The 14,198-nt window shown below is 41.4% G+C and overlaps 1 protein-coding gene across 25 annotated transcripts in view; it reads right to left on the bottom strand.

Moving 5' to 3' along the window:
• macf1a (microtubule actin crosslinking factor 1a) overlaps positions 1-14,198 on the bottom strand; it is a 297,525-nt gene that overhangs the window by 132,296 nt on the left and 151,031 nt on the right. For 10 of the 25 annotated variants that reach the window (XM_041809539.1, XM_041809548.1, XM_041809546.1 and 7 more), the window contains exon 1: positions 4,947-6,164. The exons of the other annotated variants lie outside the window; for them this stretch is intronic. In XM_041809539.1, the coding sequence (XP_041665473.1) occupies positions 4,947-6,149 (1,203 nt within the window). In that variant the 5' untranslated portion in view covers positions 6,150-6,164. Of the gene's footprint in view, positions 1-4,946; positions 6,165-14,198 lie in introns of those variants that run through there. 25 annotated transcript variants of the gene reach the window in all.

A 14,198-nucleotide genomic window follows, 5' to 3' on the forward strand; every position in this document is an offset into this window, starting at 1 on the left:
CTTTTTCTAAATATACATTTATTTTACTTAAGTTTATCAGACTGTTTCAAAAAATAAATTTACTATCTGTTAGCCCTTTAATAGAAATTTCTATCACGTGTTAGCACCAAGCTAATGGACTGATATGTATATCTTGGTCAATCCGTGAGAAATCTTGCACTTTTGGAGAATAATCCACCACTGGACAAAATCCTAATCAAAGTAACCCTCTGCTAGGAATGCATTATACTGGATTTATTGCCAATATCTGGTATGCTGATATTTACAAATTCATTTTAGTCGATACCAATATAGATACACATACATAAGTGTAGCTAATAAATAAAATGTCAGTCCTTAGAAACTACTTTAAAGTTTACACCGTAAGGAAAACTACAGAAAACAACTTCAGCTGGTAAAGGTTACTTGTGCATACAGCCAATATCTACAGCTAGAATATGCAGATATTTTCAGCTAAATATCTGCTGATAATATTGCATTGTATTTTATATATATGATATATATTCATAAAAACTCCACAACACATGCAGCTATTCATTTAAAATTACAGCATAAATAATGTCTGTGTGCATAAAACGAGACAAACTGATGTTAAAATTGCTCTAGATTCTCCACATCTTCTGTGATCCTGATGTGTGATTTCATACAGTGCACGTGTCACACAGTGTGGAGGAGTGTGCATGTCCTGGTGTTAAGTCTCATGCACACTGCTGGGTGTTGGTCTATTTGTTCAGAATTTAAGATTAAGGGTGCCAGAAGCGAACAGTGCAGCCATGATCCATCACATATGCCAACCATCCTCTAGCACACCCCCTGGGACTTCAGGCCAGCCCTTTTTTGAGATACAGCCCCTTTGAAGTGAGTGAGGAGGAGGGTGACTGAGGGTTGGAGGGCTGGAGAAGATAACAATGGTTAAATGGAGGGTTAATGGGAAAAGAGGGTTTTAATAGTTATATTGGCACTTAAACTATTAGCACCACAGTAAAAACACAGGCTTTAAAAAGAAAGGATGGACAGATGGATAATGGATGGATAGACCGATGATGACTGGATAGATGGCTCTGTGTTTGATGACATAGTAGGATGTTGCAGGAATAAATTTGAGTAGTGGTTTTCAGTGTGTGATAAGAATCCCCTGGAGTCTCAACAAAGGAACCATCTCTCTGATGAATGCGCATTTGAAATCCTTTTTTATGCAGAAAAGGGCGTCACACACAAACCTCCATACAGAGGACAGCTGCACTTGAGCACAGAGGCATCCGGAACACTGACTTATCATGACACAGAAACATACAAGACACAGCAGTATTCATTACTGCTGCCCGTTAACAATCTCTTAAGGAGGGACGTCTCTAGCTTCTCACGACTCAGCACATGTGCATCAAAAGAGACATGCAGCACTAAATACATGCTGTCATGACATCAGCTTCTGTGCTATACAGCTATACTGCTCTGCCAATATAAAAAGCAGGAAACTGAACAAATCATGAAGGGTGATGTGAAAACCACACATCATCTGCTGTATCACTGCAGAGGCTGCAGCAGACTTTCCTTTTTTTCGAGGTAAAGAACTGAGCAGCTGTAAGCTAGCACAGAAACTCACACTCTTGAATCATTTGTGCAAGTGAACACAAAGCAGTTTTTCATGCCAGAAACATCAAAGTTAAGCCCTCAAATCAAACCATTTTATTTCATGTGTGAATTTGCTTTCAGACTTTCATGTCTGATGTAACTCTGATGGATTTATTCTTGGGTAATATTGTAAAGCTAAAATAATTCAGAGGCAGTTCAAAGAAACCTGTGCAATGTTATTAATATGTCCCCTGATATCATCATATATAAAAAAGATACTTAAAAACTTAGCTCATGATGCACCAGAGCTGCAACGTAGGAAAAAAAAAAGGGTTTTGAAGATATTTTTGAAGGGGTGATAAATAGTCTAAGACTATAATTCAGTGCTGTTTTAGCTAACAAAGTATGTTTATCACATAATAAACAAAATGCTGTTTAAATGTGGCATGAGTAGGATGAAACATGTAGCATTTTTTAATCATGATCATGAAGTGTGTGTGCAACAGTCACACCAGAGGATGTCCGACGTTAGTCTTGTGACTTGAAACACACCATGCTGCCACTTCTATGTTATTTGTTGGATACAAAAGCACAAGTTTTCTTGTTCCTTCAATAATCTGCACTAAAAGTCCATCTGCTTTCACCAGCAGCATACTCAGAGAACTGAGCACTGTGCATGTAGACTGTGTCTCTTGCATGTAAAAATGTTCAGGCTAAAGGTGACACTGCTACCAGCATGACACAAAAGGCAGGTGTTCAATCACACAAGGCTGAATCTGAAGTGACCACATTACTGCAATCAGCAGCATCTTAGCTTGTTGCTTAATGCCTCGGCTTCATACACGCTCCATTAGCCACACCGACGTTCTGCTAATGTTGAAGTCACAGCTGTAGGTGAGTTCTGCGGTGTGAGTCACAGCAGGCACCTAAAGATATGGGTTGTTGAGGCAATTGGGTCACAAATGTGTGTCTAGAACAAAAAGGGCATGTCTCTATCTCTTAATTTGATGTGCACTTTCACATTCTGAGGACATACTCGTGTTCCCAAACCTTATCTGGGTTGAGTTGAATTTCTGATTTCACTAAAATGATAGGGATGCACAATAAATACATCATGATGCAGACATTAATTAAAAAGATGAATTGTTGGTATCTATTTATAACCAATATATATTGGTTGAACATGGGCCCATATTGGCGATAAATATCAGGCGTATGAATGAAGAAGTTTAGGGAGTCTTCAGCCTGACCAACAGACCTGCAATAGCCTGAGTCTTTTTCTTTCTTCATATGTTTCTTTAGAAGATACACTGACAGGGCTGATCATTCAGACCAAACACAGCTTTAAACATTGTTAGAGATAGTTGATGACATTATTATCACATGTTAACAACCATCAAGTTCATTTCTAAAGTGTAGGAGGATGCATACTGCTCTATAGTAAAAGGGTGCCTTTGCTCTCTCCACCTTTCCTCTCCTCTTCCAAAGCAGGTGCACAAGTCAGTGTCAGAGGACTGGGGTCAGTGATGAAAGTAGAAAACATGACCGAAAGACCAAAAAGAGCATTTTTACAAGTCATTAAAGAAAAACTCTACCAGAGCTGAGCAACTCAACAAGGTTCAATTTCAGGTATGATTTTAGCTTCCTACGATCATGGACAACGAGCTAATCAATGACTGTGCTGCATGTTGTGTTTTGCTTTTTTCATGTGTGGCCAATGGAGTGCACCACCTCTTTCTTGAAAGCACAGCATGTACTCTGTCCCTACAACAAAAACAGCTCTCACTTAAAATTAAGTGAGGAGCAGAGGGTATTACAATTCCAGTACTAGTAGTCCAGATAGTTTCAGAAGTGAGAGAGCTAAGGAAAATGACAGAAAAGAACCCACTAGTGGGTTCACATGCAATGCAAATGTATTTAATCATTTGTTATTATTCGATTAAATTTAGTGATCATGATCTCATTATCAACTACAAAAGCACTCGGAGAGCGCAGACCTCCGAAATTAGCCCTATCTCCCAATAGTACAGAATCCCTCAAAAAATTCCTGGATCCACACAGTGATCCAGATCACTCCCAAAATCTAATCAGTTCAATCAAATCACTTTTTGGTACCTGCAGCCAGCAAGTGCTTAAGGTGAAAACTGTAGTGAATTACGAACTGATCTGACTATGCTACTTTCCATAGTGTAGTCTAAACTTTTTCAAACACAACCATTACAGCTAGATAGACACAGAAACCAACCTGCAAATATAGTGTACAACAGATTTCTCAAAAATGACAGAGTTTCAGCTCACAGCAAGAGGGAACCCTGTCCTTTAAAGCTCTGACCCTTCTCTGTCCAGTCTGTCTCTCGCTCTGTCTGACAGACGTCTATAGTGGGCGAGTTTGGGTTGTGCTGGGGAGATAACGAGCAGAAGCAAGGCGACAAAAGACAAACAAGGGAGGGCGGGAGGAAGGATGCTGGGACAGAAGGATGCAGAGACAGGCTGTGTGGCATTGATTAGACTCTGGGGACAGCGGTGGAAAGAAGGGGGTAGACATGGTGGCTTTGCAGAGCTGGTATCACAAATAAACACAACTAACCCTTCATGACCATAAACATAGCCCAACAATAATAACAAAAGCTAGCCTTCAAATTTGAAACAACCCCTGTGGATACCTGCACAATGAAGCATAAATACCACTTGTTTTAGAAATAGGGTGGTGAGGTTCTAGTCTTCGCCAATCAAGGCATCTATTGACATGCATTATGCACAAACGTATAATCATAGCATGTAATCACTAACAATACAGGATCAAGACTATCCCAAGTACGTGTCAACATGTGGATATTTGCAGCCAAGAATTGAACCAGTGATCCAAACAAGTAGGATGATTCCCTATACATCGGAACCACAAAGTGTAACAGGTTGCACATCCAGCTCTGAGAAGCTAATATCTTTAGGTGACAAAAATGCACTCAATCCCATCATTCTAATCCCTACAGTCCATTCAGGAAAAGCATTCCTCTCTCTCTGACACCAACTCTTTAAATAACTACAGTCAGATTTCTTTTTTGGAGGTACCTGGAATAATTAAAGTGGCCTATTGAGCATGCCAGTTCAACTTGCTAATGGAGAAGGAAAATCAGCACTGTTACAAGAAATACCTTGAAATATCAAGAGTATGTGGCATTAACCAATCGTAATCCCAATGGGCGTTGTTGGTCTGTGAACTCAAAAATGATAAAGTAAAGTGTAATGACTGCTGAACCATAACTGTTATCCTTGTGTACTTCTTGAGTTGTGCATCTTTTCTCTGAATGTATCTACTCATGACAGATTTAAACACATATGATGATGATAAAAGGAGCAGGTAAATAGATGCAAACCTGTGGCAGGTATTTTATAGTCCCCTGTTGCTGCAGTGATAGAGGACTCTCCACCATGGAGTCCAGTCTCTCTGATGAACTACTGGTCAGCCCTCCCCAGTCCATCTGACTGGGAGTGGTGCCAGCTGTTTCGGGGGACGTTAGCGGCAGGTCACTGGCATAGCCTGATTCCAATAGAGAAAACTGTTCCTGTGAACGAGCTGGAGTACTTAAGCTAAATCCTTTGACACTCAAAGTCTCCTGAATCCTCATTTGGTTAGATGGCAGTGGGAGATCCCGTTGTGATGCTTCATACTTGTCGTCCTCTGAAAGTTGGACTTTGAGGATATTTCCAGTGACTGGAGACAAAGCAGGGGGCTCTTTGTGCACATCTACCCCGCTGTCACTTTCACCCCTCCATACTGGAGAGCCAAAATCACTGGGGTACACCGTCCTCACTACACACAGTTTACCATCCACCTCACGGATATGGACCACACCTTTGCACTCCCTCCCTGAAGGAGTCCGGGCTACCTCTGCTGTCCCCTCTGATCCTCCTTTAACCCCAGCGCCCTCTTTCTCCTCTCTCTCTGACCTAACTTTGTCTTTCTTCTCCTTCCTCTGTCGAAGTATCCACGGTTTCTCTAAGACCCCTTGGACTTTCTCCCGTACACGACACACCCGTCCTCCGCCTGGTGTGGTGCTCCCCAGTGCTGGCGCTGTGTTGACTGGGGTGGTTGCTGTGGTTTGGCTTGGGATGCTGGAGACATCTACAATGGCGCTAACAGTGTCTTCTTCTCCTGGAAGGCAGAAAACTCCTCTCCAGGCTGGGCTGGGCTTGGGGGAAACTTCAAGTAATCTATTGCCCAAAAGGATGCCTACACTGGCACTAGCAGAACTGGGGGAGAGAGTATTGCTGTGCACACTGGAATGAGTGAACTGGGTATCAGGCACTGATTTATAAGTCCTAGCCTTGTGGCTTAAGTCTGAATCTGCTGTTTCTGTCACTGAAGCCTTTTCATCATCATCTATATCCTCTTCATCTCTTTCATCAAGCTCATGAGTTCTGTATTGTTCAGTGTCTTCATGCCCTAACTCTTCTTTCTTGCTCTTCTTGCCCTTGTGCTTACGTCTAAAACGTAGACGCCTCTTTGGTGAAAGTGGAGGGACTCCACCAGTTTGCCCCTCATGAGGAGGTCTGACACAGCCCATTGAGTTCCCCATGTCCTTGATGATGGGTTAAAAAGGAAAGCCAAAAGATACAGGCATTAAACCAGCAGAGAGGCAAAAGTAATGGTTACGTTAACATGTATATCACTCCGCTTATTTGAGTGCAAAACCCCAAATTGCAAAAAAAAAAAAAAAAAAAAATAATAATAATAATAATAACACCAGGGGGAAATGCTGTGACAGGTTGGCAAATGACTGACACCTCCCTCATTAATCTGACACCTGTGAGAAATGATAAGTTAGGCAGAGCAGGTTTAGCTCAATTTTCCTTGGCACAATCTTAAATAAAGCCCAGTGAATGGAAGGATGGATGATATGAGCTGTCACCAAAGGAGAGAGGGAAAGTCGGTCTTTTCCTCTAGCAATAAGTAGCTCAGTCAAGCAGCTCCAGGCTGACGTATTACATCCTCCCTCATGTCCTTCCTTTTTCCTTCACCTCACCTGACTCAGTAGCCAGGCCTGCTCTCTCTTTAATGGTTTACATATATAATCATGTAGCCAGCTGCTTTATTGAGTCTGTATTCCTTATCCCAGAAGACTTGTGGTCGCAGTCAAGGACATAAAAACACAGAGAGGAGGATAATTTGGTTGGGGGTCAGACTTTGGATTTATCACCAAGCTTTGGCAGGTGGGCTGTTACCTGGAGTAAGGCAAATGTCAGTAAGGACGATGAGTGTGAGAGGAAAATGTAGTGCAGAACAGTGCTCCTTAGCCTATTACTGAGACTCCAGCTTCTCACAAACATCCTATGTGTGACAAGCATGAAAGTCCAGTTGTGCATGGATGCTGCAGGATTTCTTAGAGCCGTGAAACCAGTAGCTGTCTTATCTCACTTCTTGACTCAAAGTTAATTCCTTGACATATGAATAGCGCCTGCTGTTCAGGAAAGTGAGAAATAACGTCAAATTCCTTGTACCATTCTCGACAGACAAAGTGATGTCAGGATTTGTTGTTGTAATCCAAGAGCTCTGCCGACACTCAGATATAGCATCTATCTCAAGTCATGAATTAATAACGCCGATTACCTTCTATGGAAATGTTATTGCAGTGCAAGAAGGGAAAACTACCCCCTGTAACACGTCAACACAACGGATCAGTTCTGTCATGGTACTCGTAGTGGAAGTAGTATTAACAGTGATGTTATCGATATCCCCTGTAGTAGCAGTGAGCTGTTTCTCATTCTGCGGAGGCAGCACTGTCGCCAGATTGGTTGTGGGTGAGAGATATTGTGTAGTCAGCCAATGCTGCTACGGATTGCTGGGAGATTCAGCCAATACTCTGACAGATTGTTAAATACTCAATCAGAGCACCGGCATCCCACCCTAATGATTCTTCTCATGATTTCCTTTGCTCATTGAGCTGGTGTTTCACATCATGTGCTGAGCTTGTGTGTCCCTCCTTTTGTGTTGTAATCCAGAATCTGGCATATATTTCTTCCACAGGATCAGAAGGAAAGTCCAGTCTTTACTATCACCATTAAAGTACCTGTGAAATCATTCATTCCCAGTCCAGAAAACAGAAATGTTCTTTAGTTGTATGGAGGTTTAAATGTAGACAGACTCAACCTTTAGTAATCCAGACAGCTGGGCATCACATGCCTCTCCCCTGGACCAGTCTTAAGATTCCCCTCACCTTGATGTCACTTTCCCTGAGGAGCAAAGTTGGCTGTACTGTTCAATCATAAACCTCCGGTGTCCTGCTGTCAGTCTGCCAGTTACTCAGCCAAGCTTCCCCTTCATCAGGTGGTGCAGTGCGACGATGCAACAGCCCGACAAAATCCACAGTTTGCAGGAGGTGGAGAGGGGGTTCAACAATCTCATAAAGAGTCAAAAAAAAGGGACCATGTCTTGTTCTTCCTCTTTTGTGCCTTTTTGTGTCTAAATAACTCCTCACGTCAACTGGATCTAATTAGGATGAGGCATCTGGGGTGGGAGCCAGAGGCGGATGCTGAGGCAAAAGAGACAGGTCCTCTGTCAATTAGCTCAGGTCTTGTGAAGATCCAGGTCTTGCAGCAGACCTACTTAAAGTCCAGATGAGTATTTGGAACAGAGCCAAAGGGATTCAGCGTCCAGTGAAGGGCAGTCCTGAACTCCATGCAGCACAGCAGCAAAGATTAGGACAGGGGAGTCTGCACTCCATGTCCCCTTAAAAAAACCCAGACAGGCAGGGAGCAGAAACAGGAACACAGGGCGTCTCCGGCTAAAAGCAAACCATCAGACAAGCATGGCTGGATTGATCCGATTGATACGGTGCAGGCTGGAGAAACAGCAAGCGTGTGGCAGTCCAGGAGAATGTGTGAGCGTGTGCTTGTGCCTGCGATGCTGGGCGGTCCCCTGGTCAGCTGTGAGCCCTTCTGCATACGTGTCCACGAGAGTGTCTTGTCCGGTTGTTTATTCGTGGTTTGAGGCCTGCTGATCGAGGGAAGCCAGGAGCTCCAGTGACAGCAGGCAGCCTGAATGTGTCTCTCCCTCGCCTGGCTTCACTCTCTTATTTTATCCCTAGCATTGACGCCGGCAGAGGGAGAGAAAAGCTTTTATCTCCCGGCTGCTGCAGCTTCACACTCTCTTCTGCTCGATCTCTCACTCTCACAATCCACCCCTCCCTCCTTGGCTCTCCTCCTCCTATCCGCTTCCTCGTTACCCCTGCCTCTCTCTCTCTCCCGTTCCTGCTGTCTCTAGCTCTCTCTCCTGGCTGTTAGTGAGCAGTTTTCTATGCCACAAACACACGAATGCACACACACTTGACCCAAAAGCTTTCCTGAATGACAGGCTGCAGTGGGGACTGAGGGAAAAAAGTGAGCGGGAGAGACATCAAATCTAAATCAGACTATTGGCAACAATAATGAGAGGCGGGTAAGCACCTCAATCTGCTTCCCTCTAACCCTCTCCATTTACTCCTTTCAATCTTTCATCTGTCCATCAAGCCACAGGTTATGAATGGATCTTGGGTGGAGGGAGAGGCAGGGCAAGATGGAGGAAGTTGGAGAAGTGATTTAAGGGAATTAAGAGAAAGTTGAAAAGGACAGATGAAAAACAGGAGGGGATGATGGAGGCTGCAAGAGGATAACAGGGAGAAACAGCAGGCACACAAAACATAACATAGCGGGAAACGAGTCACAACAAATGAGTATTTTTCTACACTGTTTATAAAAAAGTAGCTAATACTTCAATGAAAACGTAGGTCATTAAAGAAAGCTTTACAATCAATGGACAAAATGAAATTGAATTGCAGGATTTCTGCATCATAGTGATGAGAATAGTGCTTTTTATTGGCATGCAATCCACCGGATTAGCCAAAAACAGTCTTCTATAATCAGATTTGTGAAATCTATAAATGACTTTTCAGTGCTGCTATGATAAACCTATGGATCATTTTTTAAGCCTCTTATATTAGCAGAAAATTTGATTGCATCAAATTCAACCCTCTGATTATTCATACTTTCTGAAATTTAAAGATTGAAATGATCTGATTACCTTGAAAATGCATGTAGGTTGCAGAAGCTAATTGCCAATAGTAATGTAATGATCTGATTTAAAACAACTAAAAACACAAAACACAAGATATTTCACTCCCCTCCTACACATCTGAGTGTGAGCTTTTTGCCACGTTCAGTCTTGAAGCCTCTATAGGTTCCACCCACCTTCACTGCTTACGAGCTGAATAACACAGGTAATACATGCATGTGATCCTGTACACTACAGTATGGCAAAAGTACTGCAGAGAAAGATTTGTCTTCTACTAGCTCAACTAATGCAGATGAATAAATTACAATACTTTATATATACCATGAGTGCCTAACATACGCCAAATGGTTTTCAAGAGACAGATATGGATGGAGGCCGCTAATAGGCAGAACTCTCAAGTGCTGGGAGTAATGGTAATTGATCTTCTCTCATTAACTGAGAGCACAGGAGAACAACACACAAACACACATGCAGGAAGCATGAACCAATGGGAAAAAAGCACTAATCAAGTCCCAGAGGAATTCATCTCATCTCTGTGGCTACATGGCATCACAAGCTGTCGTAATCAGACCTTTGTCTGAACCCAGTGTCGGCTTCTAACAAGACACAAAACCGCTGCATGTTGGACTTTCGGGGGCTCTTCTGATCATATATTTAGCAGCTTTTTGTCAATAAAGTGCGCTCAAGAATAGCAACTGATCTTGAGGGCTCAATTATCATAGTCTAGGTTCCATCTGCAGCCAGAGCAGCTTTGAAATGCTGGATCTTTTACATCTACACATCACAGGAGAGAAAAATGTGAAAAATGCAAGTTGACGCATTTCGATTCCCCAGGAGAAAAATAATTACTGAGACAAAACGTGCTCCGCCATGGTGTTGTATGAAGATATTTCTGGCTTTGCACGAACGTCTGAGCTGTATGACTGCGTTCAAGCGATCAACTGAGAAACAGAACTTTTATCACGTTCTCTAAGTCCTGCTACACCCTACTTGCATGACAATTCGTGTACACAGAAGGAGGATAATTAACTCATGGAATTCTGGCTTATTCACTGAACTTAGATTGATGTTTAGAAAACAAATAACGTACTATCACAGCAAGGGTATACCAGAATTTTACCATATATTAGCACAGGGTGCCTACACACTTTTAACAATCTAATTTAAGACTTTTAAAGGCCTTTTGAAGACCTGAAATGAGAAATTTAATACCACTTTTGCATACTACATAATCAAAAATGAAAGGCACAAGATTTCTCGTTACAGTGGACTTGAATTTTCTGATGTAATGAGCTGTTTATGAAACATCAAATGGGATAGTACAAATAACGTTTTTGGTCATGAGCAGTCAAATTTGATGATTTGTGGCACATTCAATGCTTCTAATCTATCAATTTAGAGTACATTACAATTTTTGCAGATGACTGAAGCTGATTCTAAAATGTTTAGCTATTAAAAAGGAGAATAATGCCTTTTATGTCACCTGCTAAAATAAGGGTGGGCTGCAAAGATTTTTAAGTGGTCAGCCCAGTAGTCCAAATGTTTGAGAGCTGCTTGAGAGTTTACTAAATCACAGTGAGTCAGATGAAGTCAGTAAGGGGTCTGGGGGTACACACAGAAATTTGGAACATTCAATAATAAATCCCCTGAGTTATGGAGAATATTTGTGCACCATTATGTAGAGGAGGATGATTAAAACCATACAAGATCGGCTAGAAAACAAAAATGGACAAGGACATGTCTTCATCAAAGTACCTTCTTAAATTTAAGACCTAAAAATCACATGTTTTAAGCTTTTTTAGGCCTTTAATTTCAAATGTTCTATTTAAGACTGATGAGGACTTTTCAAGGAGCTGCAGTTACCCTCCTAGTAAAACTCAAACAACATTAGTTCACATTTCAATGCCATGGTGGTAAGTCCTGGGAAGTCACTTTTGATCAATGAAGTAACAGAGATTGATCTGTTTTTAAATCTGTACTATTATAAGCATTTTCCATAACATTTTTCTATGTGCTGCTTTGTTTCTTCCTGCCAACCATGTATGAGCTTTTCCAAGTAAAGTGGCTTCATGTTCCTACTGCTTCAGATTGATCCTTAGATATCCACAATGAAGTCAGTTTTAGGTAACATGATGTATTGATGCAATACAGATCTTAATGACTACCAAGGAATGCATTCACAAGGGCATGCTGCCTTATTAGGGGTAGAAAAAGGGGTACGTTTCTACATTAGTTCAAAAATGAGCTCTCTAAGAATAAGCAGGGGCATAAAGTTCAGGTTAATTGACCAATCACGGGCAGACAGGGCTGCAGGAAGAGAATCTACAGACAAGGAGGTTTCAGTCTTATGTAAGCCAGGTCGCTACTGCAATAATGAGCTAACTGGTGTCACCTAGTGGATTAAAAAAGTAGCTACATTCAAGACTGGATAGGGAGTGGTTAAATTAATAGTGGTAGGATTGATACATTTCTGTGATGGTAAACCGGAGACACAACTGTTGACTGTGGCAGTGCTTAACATTAACGCTGTCTGCATACAAGTTTGTAACCCAATTCTAGTAAATGATGATTTATGGTCATTTTTTCTAGTTATGATATGATTAAAATGGGCAATGCTGGCATGCAACATTGAGGTGGAAGCTTTTTCCATTGTCTTGTAGAGTTCATTGAGCTAGACTTTCAAGGTAGAACAATGTGGCTGTCAGGTATCAGCAGCTGTGTGTTGTCTGGGGCAGCTGACAGAGAGGAGTATGAAAGATATCATCCCATCTGTAACTGGATGTGTGAATGCAATAATAACAAACAGTCATAACCCAAATGAAAAATGATAGCTCACTGAGAGAGTTCCTATAATTAGTGGATGTGCTGAGTCACTGGTTTGCACATACACATCCTGGTCACAAAGACCTGCAGGCTCATTTCCAGAAATTACTTCTTCATCATCATGATCATCAGACCAAAGCAGCCGGTGGGAATAATGTGAAAATTCTACATTTTTTTTCTCCTGAATTGGGTCACATATCTTAGCAGCAGTATGTTGGCTCTGAGTTTAATGTTGGAGATAAAATTGTACTGGCTTTAGACTTAACTTTTTTGCAGCTCTCTGCTGTAATACTTTTTAAACTTGGCTTTAAGAAGCTACATTTCATGTGTAGTGCATTAAACACTGTAGTAAAATCATGTGTTTTCATGGATTTTAAGCACTACGATTTTAATAGAAAGTAAATAAAAGGGTCTTTATTCTGTCCCAGTTGAAGAAGAGGCTCTTTGTGGGGCTCAGAGTTGCAGGCTTCCTCAAATCTATTTTTAAAGAACTTAGAAAGTCCAGAGAAAGTTCAAATTTCTACAACAAGACTGCCCAATTTCTGTCACTTCTGTAAAGGGGAAACAGAGGCATTGTGAGAGCTATAATACGGGAAATATGTTGCACGTATTGCTTGTTCCCTGCTGTGCATCTATCATCCAATCAAAGTGCACCACAGGGATACAAAGCTCTGTGCAGGCCTCCTCTGCAGCACTAATGTAAAAATGTCATCATCTGAACTCACTGAACTCTGGAAACTATGAAACTATTTGCAAGCAACTTCCCTCTTTCCATTTAATTCTTTTTCATGCATGCTCCATTACTCTCCCTCCAGAAGTCTCTCAGCCTGTTTCAGCCCTCCATCCCGTCCATCATGTTCCAGTGAGTCCTCCACTCCTGCATCGCTTCATTCCTCCACTATCTCTCTCGTTCTCTCTGTAACATTGTGTTCTGCTGACTCATGCTCCTGTCATGCACTACTGTTTCCATGGTAACCTGCTGGCAGTGTCACCTTGCCATAGGGTCACGTAGCAGCACAGCCTAGTGGTCAAGCATAGCAGCTGCAGCCGGTAAATTACTCTGGATGAAATGAAGTGTACAAACAAACAAATCTGCTCAGTCACAAAAACATTGTAAGAAAATGAGATGCTGATGTTGTTTAGTTCACTCTCAAAGATCCTCTTATTAATTTGCTTTTGTTTGTTATTTCCCCATCATGCATGACTTTCAGATCAGCAATATGAATGTGCTGCTATAATTTATAACCCTGCTGGCTAGATTGATGCAGGAACATTTATCAGAATTTGTTTCATTTTAAAAATGAAACTCAGCACACAGGAAAATGATCGGTTGTCAACACTCAACGCAGTGACCTTCAGAAAGCAGAGTTTGGTTTAATTCAACAACACCACATTTAATCTCTTCATGTAAAGCTTCAAGATGAAACCTAGTACTTTTTTAAAAAACCTAGAGTCAAATATCTGTTCTAGTGCTGCACAAACAATCTAATCACAATCATGTTGTTGTAATTCAGCATTCCTGCACTCCTTTGAAAATCCAATCCAAGACATTTTTATAAACATTTTAAAGACCTGAACAGAAAAAAATGAATACCACTTCTGGGATTTACTAGTAAACTTTCTGGTTTAATGCAGTCTTTATGGAAAGTCAACTGGTATAACAAAAATATATTTTCTCATCATAGATCCCCAAAATTGATGGTTTCTGGCATATTTTACATCATAATATTATTATTATATTGTATCAACATGATGT

Source organism: Cheilinus undulatus, linkage group 16 (genome assembly GCF_018320785.1).
Source record: "Cheilinus undulatus linkage group 16, ASM1832078v1, whole genome shotgun sequence".
NCBI classification, from domain to species: Eukaryota; Metazoa; Chordata; class Actinopteri; order Labriformes; family Labridae; genus Cheilinus; species Cheilinus undulatus.